General features: G+C 39.1%; 1 protein-coding gene across 1 annotated transcript; it reads right to left on the bottom strand.

Annotated features, from left to right (window-relative positions):
- Positions 1–1,055: 1,055 nt before the first annotated feature.
- LOC134750925 (uncharacterized) lies at positions 1,056–18,271 on the bottom strand. The gene is made up of 3 exons (XM_063686178.1): positions 17,761–18,271; positions 17,167–17,228; positions 1,056–7,348 (listed from the first exon to the last, which is right to left on the bottom strand). Exons 2-3 carry the CDS (start codon positions 17,219–17,221, stop codon positions 3,927–3,929), a joined length of 3,477 nt encoding a protein of 1,158 aa, XP_063542248.1. The 5' UTR covers positions 17,222–17,228; positions 17,761–18,271; the 3' UTR covers positions 1,056–3,926.
- Positions 18,272–19,358: the final 1,087 nt, after the last annotated feature.

Raw genomic sequence — 19,358 nt, forward strand, 5'->3', positions numbered from 1 at the left:
AGTCTCGTTACAAAAAGTACTGAGGTTGACTGAAGCACAGCAACACAGCGGGTCCAGGGAAGTACTAGCGTGTGGGAGCAACTACTTTCGTCAACCGGGAGTAGAAATCAGACGGCTTATCGAACTTTGACCCTTCGACATTCTCGTAGGCTCGCGACGTTTTAAGTAAAAAAAATAAATTGTTAATTTAAAGTGAGATTCCTTGTTTTAATTTGAACCTCACAGCCTAAAACGGAGCAGTGGCGCCCAACGTGACAAATACGAACGTTTCCGAGAAAATACGATGGATAACAATTATGCACTAATTATCTGTACTTTTTACAAGCTTTTATATTGCCCTGTTAGTAAATTTGTTGGTGCGTTAGTGTGTGGGTCAAATCTTGAAAACTAAATTTGACCAACTTCCCGATTTCCGATTAAGCTGAAAATTTGCATAAATATTTATGTAAGTCGGGTGACAATCCAATATTATGGTACTATCGAATTGATCTGATGATGAAGACTGATAGCCATAGGAACTCTGTGATAAAACAACGCAACCTAGTTGTTTGGGGTTTATAGAATTGTCTCGATGAGTAAGGAAAAAACGTGCTTAGAAAATTTGATTCTCGCACAGATGGCGCTACCACCAATACCAACCTTTGGTCTATTCTCGTTTAGATGGCGTTGACGGTTTCGTTTGTTATATATCAGTGAAAGAACATGAGTAAACACCATATAAAAATAATACATTTTTATTTGTATATATATATTTATATTATTTTTAATTTTAATCGTGTCGATAGATGGCAGTAAATTTAGTTCGACTACAAAATTTACTATGGCAGTACCAGTCTATGAAGTCCTATCCTATATATTCTCTTTGGTATTAGGTGCCTGTTGTTCTGTGGTAAGAAAAGTACAGTCAGCGTTAAAAGCTTGTAACAAAAATGGAATTTTTTCCAAAAACTTATTACCTATTTATATATTATGGCAGAAACCTAGTCTTTATTCTGTTGATAATTGCTGTTCTTTTCTTGATCTACCTATTGAAATTACTACTCAAATAAAACACGTTGTATACGTTATTCATAAATATAGGAATTTATTTTAGAACAAAATTACAAAACTTCTACTCTTATATCTATTTATTTACTTAACCTAATATTCAAAATTTCAAATCATAATCTGTCATGCCACACAGAACTAAACTCAAATCTTGTCAATAATTGCATATAAACTTTATATTATAAAGTCTCTCATAAGTATTTTAGTTATAACGTAAATAAAAAGTTCTACCTCTGTATATAAAAATATTTTGACAATATCTTAGGAAGTACTAGTATATAGTAACTGTACAACACCATAATAATAGAGTTGCTTTTCACATAATGTTATATATATTGTTTATTTTTAACTATTTCAAGGGAATTACGGGCTGTATAGGTTAGTTTAGTATGCTATATCAATTTTATTAAACGAGGCAATTGCAACCATTACGGTTATAAGTTCACTTATACTACACTATAAGCATACTTACTTACATCTTACATTAGACTCTAAAGCGCTTATTACATCTATACGGTCGCCAGCCACTTCTTGTAGGAAATCCGGTCGACCTCCCTACATAGTGCCCGGCGAACGTTTATTAGATGTATTAGTTTTAAGCGCTTTACTCAGAGGATTTAAGAGTATTGGATGCACATATTAATATATGTTCCGTGATTGCAATCGCCCTAACTGCCGTGCCGTTATCTAGGTACTTACTCATACCAAGGAGTGAATTAATAAGAATCAATCTATTAAGGACTTTTGAATGAGATTGTGGAGCGCCTAATTATTGTAGATTGGCGCTACTTGGTCTATGGTCTAGACCTAGAATCATAGCGCAACGCCATCTTGAGTTAAAATAGGAGGCAATGCACTATTATTCCTAGGGCTAAATGTCGCCATCTAAAACAATGGTGGTCGCTTTTTTTGGTTACTCTTTTTAATTTCCTTTATACTTTTATGCAGTAGGCCTAGCATAGGAGCGGCGCGACAGTATCTCGCTCGCGAGAAATACTACCCGTCCCTCTCTAATTTAATACAGTGAGGAAAAGTTGACTATATCGCGGGCGAGATACCGTCGCTCCGCTCCTGTGCTAGGCCTACAGAATTGTTGTAGAAAACATAATTATAATTGTTAGGTACAGACACTAGGTGCCTAATATGTAACTCGGTTCTTATTTTACTACGTATATAAACTATGAAAACAGTTCAGTAATCTAAGCACGAGTACGCCGCGACAGTGTCCCGCCCGCGCGATAGACTATCTACTTGGCCCTTTTGAATTAATACAATGGGAAAAGGACGGTTAGAGTCCGAGCTATCTTTGCACCGAATTTAACAGAAAAAAGCGTGGGAGTGTCATTAGAAACATCATATTTTCATAGAAATTTGCCATTAATGATGGCATTTCATACTTTGTCACTGCAAACGCCATGCAGTTAGCGTGGTCCTGCTCTAGTTTAGCTCGCGCGCGAGATACTGTCGCGGCGTACTCGTGCTAAGCCTACAGATGCGTACAAATAGGATGCAGTATTTACTAGCAAGCCAGTTTTATTTCGAGTTATACATTAAACTACTAATGCACTCTTTCTTTCTAGAAAGTAAATATATACATTTTTTGTAATGGCTTTAACATACATGTAGAAACAACGAAATTGTTTGATACAAACATATATAAATAGTCAGTCAGTTTGAAGAACGGTATGTTTAGTAGAAATCATCATGTTACATAAAACTAACGCGTACGTTTCGTATACAATCCAATGTAATAACTTCCTTTTATAATTCGGGGGATGTATCGAGTATTATTACACTTCTATAGATGTGCCGTCCTCAAAAGCGTTTTCAATTTACTATCGGGAATACTCTCCAGCGAGAATATTTCCCATACAAAAGGGAATTCTCGACATCACAACGGCACAATTACACTTTGAATAAAGTACATATTTTATTTTCATACACGTTTAAAATAAACTGTTATAACAACATTATTACAAAAGAACCTATAAAGTTTCGTTTGTGTTTTATAATATAAAAATGAGTATACATAACACATGTCTAATAAAAATTAGTGATAAGTACCTAAGTTTTTAATGCTTTGAGCCAACTGAAAGGTAGAATACTGACAAATTTAACAGGTCTAAACTTACAATTATAAAGTCTAGTGAAAGATTCTGACTTAAGTCACATTTACACAATGACTTCATTCATTATACTAAAATATGAGTAAGAATTTTACGAGTCCATTAAAACTTCACACCATATAGCACGTTCTGACATAACCTCCTAAAGCCCACCCAAAAAAATGCCACTAATTTGAAATCAATAGTGAAGGAAATATGGTTAAACACCTTTTGTTTTGAAATCGAACCAAACTATGCAGTATGCAAATTGAAAATGGTAAATAAATTATTTAGGCTCCAGTGACACAGGGGTACAAGTGTCGCGCAGCTCAAGTGAATAAAGGGTACAAGTGTTACATGGAACTTCTCACCTGCGCTGCGCGAGACTGGTACCCCTTTTGACTACAGCCACAACATTGAACCAATTAGTACTATGGACCGTGGACGCTTTGATGCTTTATGCCAGACGTAAGCGTGATGGTCCTATAAATAATTTTTAAACATATTTTTGTAGTTTGTACAACACTTGTATGTTGTGTATTGCATTTCATATAAGTATCGCAAATAGAAACACGTTTTTCTGTCTTCATATATAAATATAACAATACATACTTTACTGTTATGTCAATATAGCTATCGTCACATGTTATGTAAATCACAAAACACATTTCAATTCACGATGTAAAAATCATTCCATAATAAAAAAGTTAACTTGTAAAATTATAACTCATATTTTCAGGAAGTCCAACAAATTAAATGAGATATCTACTTAACTTACGTGTTTGGTAAGGGTTTCAAAGGTCCTAAACTAAGGAGGCCATCGGCCCCGAGCGCCTGGAGGCCCGACGTCATGCCGTTGTTGACGTTGTGCACCGATATCACTGGAATGCCGAAGCAGCCGCTCGCCTGCTCGCGGTTCGCTAGGGGAATAAAACTGTATATACCTAAACTACTTAGCCGCTGCAAGTTCTCCTCCTGAGACAGGTCTACTACGGGCAAACCTAGCTCCCTATTAGGCCCGGTCACGTTGTGGAACACTCGCTTATGGTGCTGCAGTTGTAACGACTTAGGATAAGACGCGGGGCACTCGTCGCATTTAAATCCTCTCTGTGGATGGGCCGCCGCCATATGAGTCGACAGCGAAGTCGAATTTGAAAACATTTTCCTACAGATCTTACACGTGTGCATGTTGGAACCGACTTGCGCTTCGGGAATGGAGAAATTACTAGATTTAGAAGTGTGTTTAATACTAACGCCGGCGCCTAGGTTGGGGATGTGCGGGATCGGCCGCTCCGGCGTCGGCGACCGACTCTTCTGCTTCTGTTTTATACTGATACCTCGCGACGCCAGGACGTTCGCCATCGCGTTCGCCTCCTTGTTGACAGTTTTCTTGGTGATAGAGATCTGGCTGCCGAGATTCAATTTGTCTTTGGCTCCCTGGACGCTCGAGATCATGGGGAGGCCCTCGCGCTGCTTCTGCATCGCCATGACCTGGCAGTCCTCGTTGTCGTGCTTGCCCGGGAGCAGCATGTCGGGGCGGCGCTTCAGGCCGGGGCCGCCGGCCATGGGGGCGGGCCTCTTCATGGGCATGCGCGGGCCCGGGCCCTTGCCGGCGCGGACCTGGCCGTGCCCGTGCACCTGCACCCCGGGCCGCACGGAGGGCCGCGCGCCGCGCACGCCCGGCATGCGAGGGCGCGCCCCCGTCACGCTGGCGCCGGCCGCCATTCTAATCTGTGTGTTCGGAGTCCCGCCCGGGGCGAGCTGGCCGGGCGGGAAGGTCTGCACGTTCTGTATCCTGATGCCGCTGGAGGCGCTCGTCGGGGGCTTCATGCCGCCGGGGCTGTTGGCGGGGTAGGGGTGGCCGGGCGAGGAGCCGGGCGGCCCCATCTGCCCCATGGGCGGGTTCATCATGCCGGGCGCGGTCTGCCCGTACGCCTGCTGCATGTTTTGAAGCGGCGAGGCGGTCGAGTAGGGCGAGGAGGGTGTCGTGTAGGAGTTCTGCTGCATTCCCGGGGAGAAGCCCGCCTTCGACATCGGCGATTGGTAGCCCATTGATGACTGCTGGCCGTATCCGCCCGTGTAATGTTGTCCCGGATATTGCCCCGGCATCGCCCCGGGGGCGTTGCCGAACATGCTGTTCCCGGGCATTTGCTGGTAACCGGGCGGGTACACGTTCTGTCCAGGGGGATACGCGTTGTAACCTGCCTGGGGTGGCACCATCCCTCCTCCAGGGTAAGCCTGGATATTTATCATGACGTTTTGCTGATGCGTAAATCCGGGGCCGCTGTTCATTCCGGAGAGCTTCCCGACTTGATCCGCCAAGCATTTCACCGGCAGCAACTGTGATAAAATACTATTCGTTCCCCCTGGATTGTAAGGCATCAACGAGGAAGTCGGTGCGATGAGACTTTTCGTGTGACCCGTCATTCTGATATGATCGTCGAGCAGCGATATATTTGTAAATCTAGTATTGCATACGTCACAGGAGTGCTGCGGACCTAGGGTGTCTAAAGATATGTATTCACTGGCATCCGACAGAGAATGTTCCTTTTTAGTGGCACTGGAGAGAAGGCTCTCGAATATTTCGTCTGCACTTTTTTCAAGCATATCGATTGCCGGTTTCGTGTCGGGTGCGTTCCAGTTGAAAGAATGCTGTTTTTCGGTAGATGCCCCACCTGCCATAGAACTTAAAGTTGATGCTAGGACTGGTGTGGAGCTGTAGCTAGACTGTGGAGTATGGTATGCTGGTGGGGGATAAGAAGGCGGTCCCACCGGTTCAGTTTTCGGGATCAAAGGCGGCTTAACATCAGAAGCCGGCGTGGCTGATACTACACAACAGTCGTCATCATCGTCGCCAGAATCACCATTGATTTCTATTACGGTTACGCCGGTATCCTCCTTCTTGGTTACGGGGAGGAGGGGAGTTTCCGCTCGACTGAATGCCGTGGAGGCTGAGCAGTGAGCGGCAGCGGGGCCCGCGTCGGGTTCGGATTTGATTCTAGCTATAATAGGGGTGCTTTCAAGCGGTGGAGCTTTATTTCCTCCCGGAGGAGGCGGCGAGTCTCTTTCAGACTTAATTTGACCTGAGAACAAGGGTGTTCCAGACGTAGATTGTTGCGCCGACGTATCCTCCACTTCTTGCTTAACGGTGACATTTTCCGCGATAGCTTGGCTCGCATTCGAGTCCCGCCGCTCAGGGGTTGAAGTTGTAGAAATATCTTTCCCTTGGGTAGGTGCAGACGTTGCCGCGAGGGGTAAATTCGCGCCCCTTTTAGGTGTCTGTTTAACAGCTGGTCTTACTGGTTTTGCGAGCTGAACTTTGACAGGAGACGGAGTCGTAATGGCCTCAGTTTTAGGCGGGATTATTTTGGTCACGTTGATAACTTTTTTATTTCTAAGATTAGCCTGGCTGTTGATTGTCATTTGTTTGCATGCGTTGTTGTTGACGGGGGGACTTTTCTCGTCCTCTTGTTCGTCCCCTGATGGCTCCTGCTCCTGATCGTCAGAATCTTTAGCATCATCTTTGTTATCATCCTCGTTCCCGCTCTCTTGGCCTTCGTCATCAGAAGTTTTAAAATCTTTAAGGCCGTTTACGACTTTAAATGAGTTTGCGTTGCCATCAGATTTCAATTTAAGCTTGATGCCTCCGAGACTGCCCAGCTTTTGCATAACGTCATCAGTAGATGGAGGATCTGGTTTTTCCTCTTTTATCGGCGTCGTGTTCTTTTTAATAGTAAATCCGAGGCCGCTCAGTTTGCTTAATGCGGATTCAGAATTGGTGCTGGAAGTGTTTTCTCCGGACTTTTTGATGGAGATGCCGGTATTTTTGAGGAGTTGTGATATTTCTATTTTTTGTGGCGTTTTCTGGAGTTCCTGTTTTGGTGGTGGGGAGGGCTGGTCCTCGTCGGACCACTCGTCGCCGGAGGGGCCATATTCATCGTCGGACGGCAGCTTGTCGAGTACGATGGACGGTAGGGAGACGTGCTGAATCAGATGGTTCTCTAGCGTTTCCCAGTCAGGGTAATCCTCTTCGCACGTGAAACACCGGTATTCCTGCTTAACAGGTTTTTTTATAAGAGCTCCAGAGGACTGAAGCTTTGCCAGAAGAGTCTGGACATTTGAGGGTTGAGGAGGCGGGTCTTCTTCCTCTTGATCTGGGTCGGGATCTTCTATTGAATCTTCTTGTTCCTCCCCATCTGAAAAAAGAGGAAAAGGGTTTCGTTAAAATGGAGCATTAGTATTATTTTATAATGATTACGATTGATGAATAAGCTGTTACAAATGGGGCCTTTTTGGCTGTAGAGAACTGTTACCTACTTTCCCTACTACTTAAATAGCTTGGTCGTCAAGAAAATTGCCTCTATTTAGTTTACTGTGCACAATATATGTTTGCTCTTTTAAGAGGTTATTCCCACTAGTTACCACCAAGTTGTTCCAGTGGTAAATGGTGCGAAAAAAAAATCCCCGTAAGTTACCACTGGAACAACTTGAAATAATTCGTGTAGTTTTGAAAATTGGTATAGTTATACCTTGTGGTGTCCAGATGAACATACTTAAAGACCTCGGGGGTGGGGGTTGGGCTGAGGGTGTAGGTAGGGTGGGGGGGGGGGGGGTTGAAGGTACCTTTTTTCAGATTTTTTCTAATATCTAACTAAGTTATTATATGTACCTAGTTGGCTCATAAGTTCTGTCACTGGCCTTTAAAATTTAAATTTGGAACTCCTAAAACAAAAACCGTTCTGCATTTGAATTTCGAATCTTTATTAAATATTTGAGTAGTATAATTTTGCAATTTTCTGTTTTCTTCAACATGGAGTGGACGCTTAAAGATAGCCGTACCGCAATAATTGCACTATATCGTTGTGGTCACTCGCCGACTAAAATTTTTAAGCTACTTGAAAATTTAAAATTCTCTCTAAGATTTGTGTATCGTACCATAGAAAGATACAGTGAGGTCTCTAGTTTAAATGACAAGAAAAGAAGCGGTCGTCCGCGTACAGCTAGGACTCCAGCGGTTGTACAAGCAATTAGGGCACGCATTGCCAGAAATCCCGCTAGGAAACAAAAAGTTATGGCCCTCCAGATGGGTTTGAGCAAAAACACGGTGAAAAGAGTGCTTAATCAAGACCTGAGACTTCGTGCTTATAAACGAAAAACTGGCCATCTTCTCAATGGTCGGCTTAAAGCTTTAAGGCTTAAAAGATCTAAAGCTTTATTGAAGAAGTACGCTAAAAATAAGCACCGTTGTATACTGTTTTCGGACGAGAAAATTTTTGACATAGAAGAAAACTGTAATAAACAAAATGATAGAGTGTACGCTCGCAATAGTAAAGAAGCGTCTAATAGCATTCCCCGTATTCAAAGAGGTCATCACCCTTCATCTGTGATGGTTTGGCTGGGAGTTTCTTATGCGGGCGTCACTAGTATGCATTTTTGTGAGAAAGGAGTAAAAACTAGTGCCAAAGTGTACCAAGACACGGTGTTGACTAATATTGTGAAACCACTATCCCATACGATGTTTCTAAACCAGCATTGGGTTTTCCAGCAGGACTCTGCTCCAGCCCATAAGGCAAAGTCTACACAAGCCTGGCTCGCCTCCAATAAAATCGACTTTATACGGCATAAAGATTGGCCCTCCTCTAGCCCAGATCTTAATCCTTTAGACTATAAAATATGGCAGTATTTAGAGGAAAAGGTGTGCTCAAAACCTCATGCAAATCTAGACTCGCTGAAAAAATCTCTTGCTACGGCAGTGGCCAATATCGACATGAAAGTGGTGCGTGAATCCATTGACGACTGGCCACGAAGACTTCAAGCCTGTGTAGATAATTATGGCGGTCATTTTGAATAAATGTTATACATTTAGATTCTCTAGTTTATAAGCTTTCAAACGCTGTACAAATTATACGGAATAAACTTAAACTTTTGATTTTATTTGATACTATGTATATGACAGAACTTATGAGCCGACTAGGTATAACATTGGTTCCTGGCTCTCAAAGTTGGTTTCCCTGTGAGTATATTATGTGTGTCAGATTTTTGGGATATGTGTGTGTTTCTGTGTATTAACGCGCGTGTGTGTCTGGTTATTTTGGATTGTACTAGAACCTAGAACACGCTTAGTAATAACTCTTCTGCTTCAGTATAGTTTAATGATGTTAACCAAATCTTAATTATGTTTTTTAATTGAAAATAACTAATTAAGGTTATTTATATTAAGGGTTTTGTTTGCTTTATTATATAAGTATGGAGCCAAGAAAGAAAAATGCCTTTTATACCATGCACTATTACAGTGGGGTACTGGGTAGTGTAGTGAGCTATGCGTTTGTTGCCAATTGTGATTGTAGGAGCTATAGTCTGTGATATCTTCTTAGTGTTTGATAAATGAAAAGTTTGCGTACACTTAAAACTTCTCCTATATTAATAAGCAGCTCAGTGGGGTATCGATATGGAATATACATAGAACATTACTTTTAAAACTGCTCGTTGTGCGCGCTCATATTTAAATAAAATTCAATTAATTACTTAAACTGTTGTGAAACATACTGACATTAAATAATTTCACGGTTTAGACCACGTCACGGTTCGGTCGCGCGAGTGACTAAAACAAGTGAGTCTAAACCGTGAAATTATTTAATGTTAATTAATTACTTATTTTTTAATCTCATAATAGAACACTCTCAGGGGTTAATATAAAATAAATAATGAGTAATCATAGTGCTAATAACATTTGTTAAAATTTTACACCGCATAAAGCACCCAATATAATTTTTCATGCTTACTTCTACGGAGTTCTTTGAAATGACAAAAAAAACGGCTTAAAGGACTCGCAACCAGGCCATAATTGTAAAAAAAAAGGTAGAACACGGAAGGGATCCCATAAATTAATGCTCAGTGAACAAAATTCTTAGAACGCACTTAAGATGTTGCGCATCTTCTAAAATAGTTATTTGTTATGTAAGGCTGCAAAATGGTTATTTGGCGTGAGTGTTGAAATTGAAAGCGAGGCACGAGACGCCAAATAATTTTGCAGCCGTGCGGAACACACAACTTTTCACCACACTACAGCGAGGAAAATGCGAGATGCAAGAGAAAAATATACACCGTGTTTTTATTAAATTCCGTTAACTTCGGGGTATGGTTAAGTATGTTTAAGAAAACGAAATGGCATAGTTAATTAAAAAAAAAAAATTAATTTGTTTTTATTTTTTATTTTTATAAAAAGTAATTAAATGTTGCATATAGCGTTGTTATATGGTTGTTATAACATGGGCATTACTTTTCCCTCAACCAAACAATTGAATACTGTGACATATCAATGTCATTTCGAACATCGATCGTTCGAGATAGTACTGTAGTACTGTCTTTTAGAAAGTTACTTGATTTAAGCTCAAATATGCACCCTTGAAATTAACGGAAATCAAAAAAAACACGGTGTATATATATCGGAGCACTATGTAGGTTTCAGGCTATTCAGGAATGGCTAGGTGTACTAGGTATATAGTACGTTCCGTAGGCGTAGATATTTAAAGTCCCTTCATTGCTACTGTCCGAACAGAACCACGTTCGATCACCGAGCTGCACCCTCACTCACGTCTACAAAAACCATGAGCTAATTTATTACCAAACAGAGCAATATATTAGGTCACTCACGTATTATCAAGTCGAATAGCTCGACATATTCTAATATGTAACAGTCGTTGGCTACAAGTTTTTACGATATGCCATATAATATAAGCGACCATTATTTGAATTTACTAATTATATCACTTGCGCGTCGACATAAATAAATAAATATATATATATAATCATATTTAATTTTGCCCTCTATTTAACATATCAAATTTACGACATAAACACACTCAAATCAAAACAAAATAAACAAGAGAAAAGCACACATATTCATCATGTTCGAAATTCAAATGACTTTTGCACGCTAGCGGATAAAATAGAAAGAAAGAAAGAAAGAAAATACATTTATTTGACGCCACAACATAGTACATAAAAAAGAAAAGCATGCAGACAAAAAACATTTGGACGCCAAAAAGGAGCATAGTCCCCACTCGGAATAGTGCCGCGGCAAACCGTGGCGCTGGTTTTCTGTGGGGACCTGGCTTAATCTAAAACAGGGACCGGCCCGCTATCCCTTATCGGGGTTTTTATAAGGGTATTGCATAAGGCTTAACTCACCATACCCTTTGCCAGACGAAACCCTTTGTTTTGCTTTTAAAAACCCTTATATAAAGCTACCACATTTGAGTAATCGGTAGCCCAAATACCCGTACAAAACCCTTATCATCCGCTCACCAACACCTTGCATATTGCTTATAAGGGTTAGCCTTATAAAGGGCTTCACTTTTAGCATATAAGCGTGCTAATTTAAGTCGTCTACCTTGTTCATAAAGCACACATTACTTCGAATCCGAGCGATCGTCGGCGGCGACGGCGGTGTTTTTTGACTAGGCACGTATTTTCTTTTCTTTTCATACACTACCGTAGATATATACTAATCCTGTCTCTTTCACGCAAAGGGAAACCTTTATAAAAAGCGCTTAAAGATAAAGGTAACATTCATAAGACTTAGGTATAGGCTAATTTTAATTAAGTAGTTTGATTGTTATTTGTATTTAAGCTTTCCCTTATTTATTTTTTACATTGTGTTTACTAGTCCATCTACTGGGCCTTACTGAAAATCAGCGTCGCGGAGTGTGCCATGTTGGCTTACACCGTGACACCAAGCTGAGTAAGGACCATTTAGCGCAACCTCATTCTGTTTAATTATTTCTAGTTTTAGTCTTGTTATGTTGTGCTAATAAATGCTTTTTCTTTCTTCCTTTCTTTCTTTAACCCTTATTAAGAGCTAGCCTTATTTTTGGTTAGCTTTTCGGTAAGGGTTAGTCAAAGGTAAGGGTATGAATGGGCTTGCAGTTCAAAAGGGAAAGTCTTTCAATGTGTTAGCCGTGTTTAAGTGTCGCCCATTGAAAGGGTTTTATCGCGGAAAGGGTTGTCCGGTCCCTGATCTAAAAAAATAATGGCGACACGTACGCCAACGACACACAAATAAATTTACATTGACATAAAAATACACTTTTGCACGTAGATTTCGCGCTATAAACTGAGGTTTTCCGAGCGAGTGAGGTGAAAAAACTTTTTACGTGCTTTTTACAATGTTATATAACAACAACAATGTATACAAATGGCGGAATTAATGCCAAATGGCATTCTCTACCAGTCAACCATAGGGCCAAACAGAGACACTTACAATTGGTGCAGTTATACGGTAGTATGTAGTATACATACTAGCTATTACCCACGACTTCGTGTGCATGGAGTTAGTAATTTGGGTAGCTTATTTTTTATCCAATTTGCTTTTTATCAATTCCCCATACAAACTTCCACCCCCCCCCCCCCCTTTCACCCCCTTAAAGGATTATTTCTGGGATAAAATCTACCCTATGTCCTTCCCCGGGAGTCAAACTATCTCTATACCAAATTTCAACTAAATCGGTTCAGCGGTTTAAGCGTGAAGAGAACGGACAGACACAATTTCGCATTTATAATATTAAGTATGGATTTAATAGGAATCTGCTTCATCCAGTAAGCCTTCAGCCAGTCCGTAGTTGACCGAAATAACTTCTTATGAACCGCCTCAGTTAAGCCAATAGATGGATACAGTCTAAGGAAAAAACGTGCCTCGAAAATCACGAAAATTTGATTCTCGATCAGATGGCGCCACTAGTTTTGGTCTACACTCGTATAGAGGGCGTTGACTGTTTCGTTTGTTATTTATAATTTTAACGCATACCAGTGAAAGAACATGGGTCAAAATCATATAAAAATAATTAATGCAAATAAAAAAATCATTTATCCATATTTAAATACATTTTAACGTATTTTTATAAATCTTCATTTTTAGTTTTACGGTATGTCGATAGATGGCAGTGAATTTACAGTGGTTACAAAATTTACTATGACAGTACCGCTCTATCTTATTATATCCTCATTGGTTAAGCGGTATCATAATCTAAGTTGCAGTTTCCAAGTCCATTTATACCTACCTACAACCTAAAGCGAAAGAGCTGACGTGCTGACAATGACAGACGATACGCGCGGCAGGAGACCGCTATACATAAATCAAATTTTACCTGACGTAGGTTATAGCTATTTATGCAACAAGTGCGGAAAGTGTATGATTTTCGACGAGTGGAATTTTATTCACGAGCGAGCAAAGCGAGCGAGTGTATAAAGGAATACGAGTCGGAAATCATCTTTACGCACGTGTATCATACAATGTTTACTATGCATTGTGAGAGTAAATAAAAAAACATATCATGGCAAATAAGTTTAATTATTAAAAGGAGTGTTTTAAATCGACACGAGTTGCGAATTACCTATTCGCACGTGTATCGTACAACGTTTTACAGTACATATGGCCCTTTAAACTTTCGACATATGCACGAAAAGTGCTCTTTTCCGCACTAGTGCGAGAAAGTAGCACCATATGTACTGTAAAAAAATTGAAAACAAAAAGCACTAGTGCGGAAAAGTAGTACTTTCCGCATGATATGGCTCCATAGGAAACGCACTTTTCGAGCACATGCATTGTAATAGTACATTTCGATGCTAGTGCGGAAAGTATGTCATTACGACATTTCCGGACGTGTATCGAACGACGTTTTTTAATACAGTTGAGAAAAAATAAGAAAAGCGAACAAGTAGGTAAGGAATGGAATTCTGAACTTTTATATTATTAATTCTGTGACATCATTGACATTGACATTATGAAGAGGTGTTTTTCTTCTAGCTTTTATTCGACTAGAATAGATTTTGTTATTATTATTGAACCCACTTCAATGAGTTTTTTTTTCAAATGCATGTTCTATAAAACAGAAACAATTGTAAATATTAAAACATTGTACTATTATTACCTAAATATCGTTATTTACGATTATTTGTGTATCGTATATTTATAAAAACAATATCTAATGTTGCCTTTGGAAACTTAAAACATTCTTGCAGTAAGAAAATACGCCTCTTCTTTGACAGGCGTTCCGTTCCATTCAGACAACTTATTAAGAACGGTTTTTCAACATTAAAAAATAAACGTGTTATAATACTTATAATGATGAAGAGGTAAGTAATAAAATATGAAATATGCATATTTTTCGTATTCTTACATTAACAGTAGGTTTTTATGTTGATTACGACGTTTAAAGGAAACTAATATTAACACTCATCAATAAGTAGTCATGAATTGGAACAAGTAAAAATTAAAAAAAATTGGAAAGTAAAAAGCACTAGTTCGCGAAAACCAACTTTCCGCACGCTAAACAGCCACAAAAAGTAGCACTTTTTGAGCAACTGTATTAAAAAAGATATTTTAGTTTTAGTAATAGATTCAGGTTATACTGAGCTTATTTATAAGCCAAACAAAACTTTATCAGTTTCAGTTATTGTTCAGTAAAGAGGCCACACTCATACCTGATAATATAATAACGCCATTAAAAATAATTGGCTTAATTTCAGATATCAGCGTGCTGGAGAAACTGCATTGATTGTTAACCGAGGGATGAAAGGCACTCATTTCTGCAGAGGTTGTTTGGCGCTAGAACACACACAATTTTGACTACAATTGACTGACTTTGGTTTCCTACCTATTGAGGAATCTTTCGCTCTCTACAGAGTCTCGTTGTAGAAAGCGAAAACATAGAATACGTGGAAGAGTATATTTATCTTGGCCAGTGTCGTTTGAAGACAACACGGAAAAGGAAATTCAAAGAAGAATATCTACATCGCAGAAAAAGTACTGGGGATTAAAGGAGATCATGAAAAACGGCTCTGTCCATATTAATATAAAGAAAAAACTACACGACATGACTATACTGTCATGCTTAACGCTTTACATATGGTTGCCAAACATGGTCTTTAAGGAAGGAAGATGAAGAAAGAATCGCTGTTTGCGAAAGCAAGATGGAAAGGAGTATGCTCGGGTTGAAGCTAGCAGACAGGGTAAACAACTACAAAATAAGAAAAACAACGAATGTTAACACCAAAATGAGGAATCTAAAATGGCAATGGGCAGGCCACATATGCCGTAGATATGGTGTACATACACCTATGTCTATGAAGCGTTTGGTGGAATGGTACCCGTACGAAGGATGTCTTCACTGAAATAACGGGTGTCGATTAGATGCGTAAGGCTCGTAACAGAGCACTGTCGAAGAGCTTGGGGCAGGCCTACACCACGGAGGCGACTACTATTACCTGAATACCCGTTGTCAAACTGATTATAGTACATCTCGATGCTAGTGCGGAAAGTATGCCATTAGTCCACGAGTACCGAGATATCTTTTATTAGGATATAATAAGATAGAGCGGTACTGTCATAGTAAATTTTGTAACCACTGTAAATTCACTGCCATCTATCGACATACTTTAAAACTAAAAATGAAGATTTATAAAAATACGTTAAAATGTATTTAAATATGGATAAATGATTTTTTTATTTGCATTAATAATTTTTATATGATTTTGACCCATGTTCTTTCACTGATATGCGTTAAAATTATAAATAACAAACGAAACCGTCAACGCCCTCTATACGAGAGTAGGCCAAAACTAGTGGCGCCATCTGATCGAGAATCAAATTTTCGTGATTTTCGAGGCACGTTTTTTCCTTAGACTGTATACATCTATTACGGAGTTATATCTATTTTTGCGAGTGGCAAGACTCGGGACGAGTGAAGAATGACATTTCCGCACGTGTATTGAACGACGTTTTTTTATTACAGTTAAAAAGGGTTCCGTACCCAAAGGGTAAAAACGGGACCCTATTACTAGGACTCCGCTGTCCGTCTGTCTGTCAACAGGCTGTATCTCATGAACCGTGATAGTTAAGACAGTTGAAATTTTCACAGATGGTGTATTTCTGTTGCCACTATAACAACAAATACTAAAAAGTACTGAACCCTCGGTGCGCGAATCCGACTCGCACTCAGCCGGTTTTTAAACGTGAAATAAAATATCAAAATGAATGGGGCACAACCATGAAATGAAAATGACCTATAGATGAAATACCTAGCAAATGAAAAAGGAAAAACCATGACATGAAATTATCAAAAAATTAAATACCGCAAAAGTCCTGTAACATTGCATTTTGTTTTAAATAAATAAATAAAAGAAAATAGGCAATATCGTGAATTATCATTAGACTGATTATTTATGTTTTCTACAAATTATTTTATACTGAAATTTGAAATTGGGTAACTCCTACAATGTAATAAAAATTAAATGTGACGTTTCCAACCAAAAGGTACCACATTGTGGGTTGTCGATAAGGTTGATTTTAAATGGGGTTGGCAACTGTCAAAGGTTCGCAGAGATGGCGCCATCATAGCTTGCCCCTTTTTCTATGAGATTTGGCTTAAAGAGCTGGCATCCAGGGCATTAAAAAAACAAAAATTTGACACAATTCTAGGGATTGACAGGGCAGGCTATGCTGGCGCCATCTGCTAAACACTTCAACCAGCCAACCCCATTGAAGCTTTTGATTGAGAATGGCACAAATGGTAATTTTTTTTTTATCACTCACTAAATATGGTCACTTATTGTTATTTTCCATAGTGTCTTAATAGAAATGGGATAGTTTTTTTTTTGTAGATGGCAGAACACATACAATTTGGTTCAAGTCAAAATGTTAAAAACCGTGCAATATCACACATCTATGTTAAATTAGTTATATTTTACTTAGTCAACATTCAAGAAGGCATGAAACAAGATAAAAGTGACATAACACGGATATTAAGTCTATCAAGCCGCTTCCGTCAGTGGAAAACAGAAGCAAATTTAAAAAAATGTATATATGAAAGGTCATTTGAATTTCGCGCCTCTTTCTACTGACAAAGTTGTTTGACGGGCTATATTAAGGACAATAAGACTGAACACAAACAATTAGTACTAGATAAAGTAGTGAAAATAATGATTAGGCGACAAATAAAGCAAAAACAAAACAAACCTGAATCATTGTTTGTGGAAGGTAACGGGTAATCAGGTTCTAACTTTGTAGCCATGATTTACCTGTAAACAAGTAAGTAGATTTTGATTAAATAAGCACCCAAGAACTAGGCACAGCATGATTTGGTGCCAAAAGCGTGTCATTGGGTAGACTTATTCATTTGAGTATGGCCAATCGGTGCAGAGGCATTGCAACATCAAGAACTTAAAAAAAAAACAAACAGAAACAGTACGTAAACATTTCATTCAATTTTTTTACAAATAAATTAAATATTAGGAAACAGTTTAATTCGTCCGTTTGCGTAGGTAAATGCAATAGGTAACTATTCTTGGTTTAGTGGTTATTATTGGTTCTATTTCTATTATGAAATTAAAGCAGGGAGGCATTTGAAATGATTTGATTACAACAACAATACAAATGAGTATGTGCTAAAGAAATGCACCAATGTATTTATTCCATCACAATATAAAATAACTACAAATCACTACAGTACGTGCCATTTTAAAACAACGCACAAAAACTAAAGAAAAACAATAACATGCCGCCCTTGCACCGTACATCAATATTAATGATTTATTATTGAGATTTACTCACGTGCATCGTCCACTCAACCACAATTTAGGAATAGATTCTTCTAATAAATGTAAATTCTACAAGATTTCTCCAAAAAGACGCGTTAAATCACATCCCACACTTGAAACGCTTAAGTTTGCGTCAGGCCCGATAACCCGGCATAAAACTAATATCAGTCCAATTCACAACGGTAATTACAGTATATTACACAAGTTCTTATTCACTTTTCCGCCAAAACAATGAATAATAAACACGAAAATGGTTTATCCGCGTACTTTCTGTCTGTCACAGTTCTTAGTGAATACAAATACAAAATGGCTGGCCAAATAAACGAGCACTTGTCAAAACGCCGAGCGCGGAGACCCGATCAAATAACCCGAGACATGAACAACCAAATGAACTTGAACAGTGTTCAATGTAATCCAATCGGAAAAATTCTTGAACGTTTTATTAATTTATTCAAATAACAACAGTAATCAGAGGTATGAATTCAAACTCTGAATACGATATGTACTCAAGCTAAGGTCGATTCAATTCGTCGGACCGGCTTGAACCGAATGGTCGAACGACGACGACGCAGATGCCAACCGGCCTGTGTAGTGTAGTATGCCAGTACAGTATTGGCTGGCTGGCAATTCCTAGCACAGAGACGGAGACTGACGCTAATATCTTCCGTCCCGTTCGCACCCGTGGAGTAATGTCGGGCTGTTTCGCATATACTTTCTATAGACGTGACGTGACGGTTTTATACAACACAAGTATCTGTAGGAACGCGACGAGGCGAGGTAGGTACCGACGGGTATTATTATTGGCTCGGCTCGGGTTGGCGTGACCTCGCTGGCGCGCCGACTCGAGCAGTTTCGAGCGGAGCGGAGTAATAATAAGAATTCGTCGTTATTATTATGCAGCGTGGAACCGGATGATCGCTCGCGGCGCGACGAACTCGTTTCGTTCGCATGACCTCGTTTCATTATCATAAATCACGTCACGTAGAATTTATCTGACTGTTCATAATTATTAATTATTACTATTCCGCAATTTGTATTATTTGATTAGTGAACAGTTAAATTAGGTACCTATACACATTTACATTTGTAACGAATTAAATTAGGTAAGTACCTATTTTTATTATTCTAATGACTAATAGGTATTAGGTAGTCATTATGACTATACTCTATGGGTATGTATTATGATTAAATTAACACAAGGTCAAATCGGTTAATTCCATCCATGGATCGAGCTAATGGAATTAAATGTAATTGCATTACTTACAAGTAATTACATTTACAAAATAATTTGTAATTGGAATTAGGTGAACTAGTAATTAAACTACTTTGTATTTGTACTTACCTATTAACTTTTACCGGCTGCGCCATGTAAAATATGTATTGGGACGGAGGAGCAAGTAATACACGTAAGCTAGTTGTAAGACTGATTCTTTATTCATCTACCCACACATATCAGTATATATATGACATATGAGCTGATAAAGAGGAGCATACTTGAAGGTTGAAGTAATTAGTTATAAGGAAAATATTATGTTGCATAATTTTTATGTTTTCACAATGTTTGATTCGATATCGGATAACAAACTGCTGCACATTATACTTTTCCAGCTT

Source organism: Cydia strobilella, chromosome 21, assembly GCF_947568885.1.
Source record: "Cydia strobilella chromosome 21, ilCydStro3.1, whole genome shotgun sequence".
Classification (NCBI taxonomy): Eukaryota; Metazoa; Arthropoda; class Insecta; order Lepidoptera; family Tortricidae; genus Cydia; species Cydia strobilella.

Bases quoted from the DNA above. Each gene is read 5' to 3' on its own strand.
- LOC134750925 (XM_063686178.1), bottom strand. From the start codon at position 17,221: ATGGCTACAAAGTTAGAACCTGATTACCCGTTACCTTCCACAAACAAT. The intron at 7,349-17,166 runs GTTTGTTTTGTT...CTCTTTTTTCAG, and splicing joins TTCCACAAACAATGATTCAG to ATGGGGAGGAACAAGAAGAT.